Source organism: Carlito syrichta, unplaced genomic scaffold, assembly GCF_000164805.1.
Source record: "Carlito syrichta isolate Samal-C Ts95f unplaced genomic scaffold, Tarsius_syrichta-2.0.1 Scaffold316389, whole genome shotgun sequence".
In the NCBI taxonomy this organism is placed as follows: Eukaryota; Metazoa; Chordata; class Mammalia; order Primates; family Tarsiidae; genus Carlito; species Carlito syrichta.
The window spans coordinates 665530-669926 of record NW_007260485.1 but is presented as its reverse complement, the minus strand read 5'-3'; the positions used below and the strand labels follow the sequence as shown (position 1 = coordinate 669926).

The 4397-nt window shown below is 44.3% G+C and overlaps 1 protein-coding gene across 2 annotated transcripts in view; it reads right to left on the bottom strand.

Annotated features, from left to right (window-relative positions):
• Positions 1-3759: 3759 nt before the first annotated feature.
• The window catches only part of CTLA4 (cytotoxic T-lymphocyte associated protein 4), a 4910-nt gene continuing 4272 nt past the window's right edge, over positions 3760-4397 (bottom strand). The window contains exon 4 of one of the 2 annotated variants that reach the window (XM_008074310.1): positions 3760-3910. In XM_008074310.1, coding sequence (XP_008072501.1) covers positions 3806-3910 — 105 coding nt within the window. In that variant the 3' untranslated portion in view covers positions 3760-3805. The remainder of the gene's footprint in view (positions 3911-4397) is intronic. The other variant, XM_008074311.1, reaches the window with a different exon arrangement.

Sequence of the window (4397 nt, the reverse complement as noted above, 5' to 3'; positions counted from 1 at the left end):
GCTCAAAAAAGAATGAAAGAAAGAAAGAACAAAAGAAAGAGAGAAAGAGAGAAAAAAAAGAATTCTGAAAAAAAGAAAAGATTGGAAATAGTACTGGATCAGGGTAAAAGTATAATGTGTGAGGCAAGGCTGTAGCTGGAGCTCACAACCCAGAGTCTTACGGTTTACTCCAGCAGCTGCATTGATCTGCACACAGATCTGCCCATCACCTGGGAGAGAGGTGAGGTGGGCTTCCTGAGCAAACACAGTCGAGCTCTGTGTGGACAACTGCTGTCCTTCCATAGTCCCAATTGTCCTGGCATCTCAACTCTTCAATCCATTTATTCAAGCATCTACTGGAGGCATAAAGCTGTGACGATCCCTGTCTTGGAGAAGTTCCTCATAAAACTAGGCAGAAAAGACATACACTCTTGGAATTACTAGAGAGGAAACCAAATACAGCTGTGACACAGACAGGAAGAGGTCCACATGGGCTTAAAGTGTCAGCGAATCTGAGGGTGGAGGCAAAATCTGAGATTTGTCATGATGGGTTTCAGGATGAGAGATGACGGTGCCCGCAGGTGAGAAGGGGGATAGGATGTCGCAGGAATGAGGGCACTGTGCTGGGGGATCCAGGTGGGCAGAGGCCTGTGGTGGGGCATATTGGAGAAGCTGGCCTGGAGCCCCTGGCAGCTCTGTCCTACTCTCTTGTCATTCATGTCCCTGCCTGGAACAAGTGGTTCTAGGAAGGAGGTCACAGCACCCAAGCTCCCCTTGCATGGTAGACCAAGCCCCATGTAGATGTATCTTCAGGCTACCTCAGGACACTGACCCCAGAGATAGAGATGGAGATGGAGGCTGGAATGAGACAGCTAGGACTCTGACCTCCCTGAAGACTGCAGGCACAGGGCCTGCCCTCACACACAGCATAGGGGCTAGCTGAGGCTGTCACTTGGTGCCCAGATGCGCTCTTCCTCATAGTTGTTCTCTCCCCTTTCAATGAAGCCCCAGGTGGCAGTCTTTCTTGACCAATCCTTCTGCCATAGGAGAGATTTTTTTAGCTAAGGTGTATTTTATTTTTATGAGATTGAGACTGAGGGAAAAGGGCAAGGCTTAAACTCAATGACTAGCAAATGGTAGGATTTTAAGTAGTAGTAGAGGAAACATCAAGCTTATGTAAAGAAGTCTATTTCCCAAGGGTATCTAAAGGTAACTGGGAGGTCCCTTGTCTAAGGCCCTGTCTGGCACTTAGGTCTGCCATCAGCTGTGGAAGAGTGAGTTCTCTGAAGACATTTGGAGGAGTAGAAATGGTATGAACTAGAGTTCCTAACTTGTATATTCCTTCATGGCTACCACCCCAAGGCCGAGAGAGCAAGAAGCAGAATTTTCCACATATGGGAGCCCATTCTGGGTAATAACCATCACCCACTCTGAAACACCTATTCATTTATATTTAACAACCCTTTAAGGAAAGCTTATTGTGTGCTGTCTCATTTGTTTGTTAGCACTTACTGGGGAAAAAAGAGAGAGCAAGAGAAAGAGTAAGGGAAGAGAGAAAAAGACAGAGACACACAGAGAGAGAGAGAGAGAGAGAGCTGCCTAAGCAGCAAATCTCAAAACTTGGTGGGTATAAGCAGCACTGGGGAGACTTTTGGAAGTGCACACTCCTGGCCTCAACACCCAAAGATTCTGACTCAGTGCATCTAAGGATAAGCACTCGAATCAGTGTTTTTAACAAGGGACCCAGTGGATTCCATGACAGGTGGTCCCTGACCACACTGAGAGTCAATGCACAAGACAACAACAGGATGTGGAGGTCAAGAATAAGAAACCGTAAGTAGAAACCGTAAGTGGAAACCAAGCAGCCTGAGGCTACACACTGGTTAACCAAGAATCCCAGGTCTACTGGCTGACAGCAACAGAGAATCCCTCTGTTTCCCCCATGTTTTCACAATCATCCATCTGGAAGCCACAAGGGAAAACTTCATTTGCCGGCATGGACGGTGAAAATGGCTGCCAGGGGCGTGGGTGGCAACACTGGCGTTGCCATGGCAACTGCCATCCCTATGAGAGTTGAACTGAGAAAGTGATGGTGAAAAAGAGGAGGTGAGGAACCGTGTGACAAAGCCGGCTGAGTGATTTATTTAGGATGGCTATGGCCATGCCAACCATAGTTTATCCCAAACAGCTGTGAAGAAACCAAAGGAGAGAGGAAAGGTTCATCCGAGAAAGGCAGTGGGCACCAGGGGATGGGCTGGTGCATGCTGACCCATGCAGTATGGTTTACCCTTTCGTGTTTTTCTAATGTGTTTCCTCCAACACTTCTAAAACTAGAGACTCCACCAACCACTGAGTGAATCCATCAAAACCAGACTCAGACACAAAACTCCAGTGTGAAGATGATAAAAACAACCCTGGAAACGATCACCACAGATTTTTATTTAATTAAAAATATTATACATGTTGTTGCATTTTCATGGAAAATATTGAGTTAAAAAACACCAACAGTGCTAGTTCCACCACCCGCTGCTTTCCTCTGTACTTGTGTTAACCATGTGTTTATAAGAATCGTGCCCATTTAACCTGAACTTCCTAGAAGGTCATACCTGCAGGTCTCCAATGGCTAGAGTGAGCCATTGTCTTGAAGACAGTGTTCTGTTGAACTAACCCAGATGCCACCAGCCTTGGCTTCCTTGCAAACCATTAAAAGGAGCTGGCGTAAAGCCCTGGAGCACTTGTCAACACCAACTCAGCACAGTTCCCTGCAATTGATTGCTGCTATACATTTTTTTTTTTTTTTCTGAGTCAGGATCTCACTCTGTCACTCTGCCTGGAGTGCAATGGCACAGTCACAGCTCACCATAGCCTCGACTTCCTGGACTCAAGTGATCCTTCCACCTCAGCCTCCCAAGTAGCTGGGACTATAGGTGTGCACCACCATAACTGCATAACTGGATAATTTTTTTATTTGATTTTTAGAAATGAGGTCTTACTGTGTGGCCCAAGCTGGTGTCAAATCCTGGACTAAATCTGTCCTTCCTGCCTCGGTCTCCCCAAGTGCTGAGATTCCAGGCATGAGCCACTGTGTTTTGCCCTTGAGCACTGCTACAACCTTACCCAGTTCCCGAGTCAGTCAGCAAATGACCTTGTGTCTTACCTGATCTATTAGTGTCCTCTCTCCTCCACACAAATTCCCTGGGACTCACAGTGGGAAGACACTGTTATATAGTGTTTATATTCAAACCATCAGCAAACACACAAAAATATATGTGACCCCATGCACAATACTAGCAAATTTTTTAAAAACTGCATGTCAGTACAATACGAACTTGGGAATCACTGGCTAAAACATAGCCGTGTGAGTACTTGTAAAGCCTTGACGTAATTATACATTTGTTCTTTATATTAAAAAAAGGCATAAAAATTTAACTTGAGAAGATCATTTCAGCTGGGAATATATCACACATAAATACAAGGTATGTGCAATACAGTCCCCTCCCTTACTCCTGTCCTTTCTCTTCTTTGGACTGTGCCATTCCCTGACTTAATTCCATGACCCTACATCATAATGCTGCACCCCATGTTGATCCCAAGAGATGCTTTTACAAAAATGGATCTGATATGACAGGAACAAACTGGCTCTGTTTGCTCCTTTGCTTTAAATTGTAGTATACTTAATGATGGTTCTGCATCCAGCTTTATATTAAAGAGAGATTATTTCCCCCAAAATACACAAACAAATAAAAATAACTGGATGGCAAAAAAGTTAGAATTGCTTTTGCTCTTAGAAATTGCAATATGGTCTTTCTTCTTCATAATGGTCCCTTCAATTGATGGGAATAAAATATGGCTGAAATTGCTTTTCACATTCTGGCTCTGTTGGGGGCATTTTCACATAGACCCCCGTTGTAAGCTGGCTTCTTTTCTTTAGCTGCCAAACACAAAAAGAAACAGTAATTACTATCGAAGAATACAGAGCCACTTCTAGGCATAATTGGACTCAACAATAGGTCACTATCCAGTTGAAAATGCATGTTCACAGCATATAGAATTATAAACCTCAGGAGATAGTCTTGATTCAGCTGTTAAAATTCACTTTAGATAAATAACTGTGATTTTGATGTAAAATAGCATTCATTTGCCTTGACTGGAAGCTAGGAGAAAGAGACTTTTTAAAAGCTTCACAAAGAACACCCAGAATGCCCGTGACAACTGGCCAATTCTTGTCTGTGAGGGAACACGCTTGATAAGGTAACAGACTTCAGCTATCCTATATGAGAACTGCATTCCTGGACCTACAGCAGCAGAACATCACTGTCAGGTGGAGCAGAGGCTCTTAGAATAAAGTGAGTGAGTGAGTGTGTGTGTGTGTGTGTTTGTGTGTGTGTGAGAGAGAGAGAGAGAGAGAGAGAGAGAGA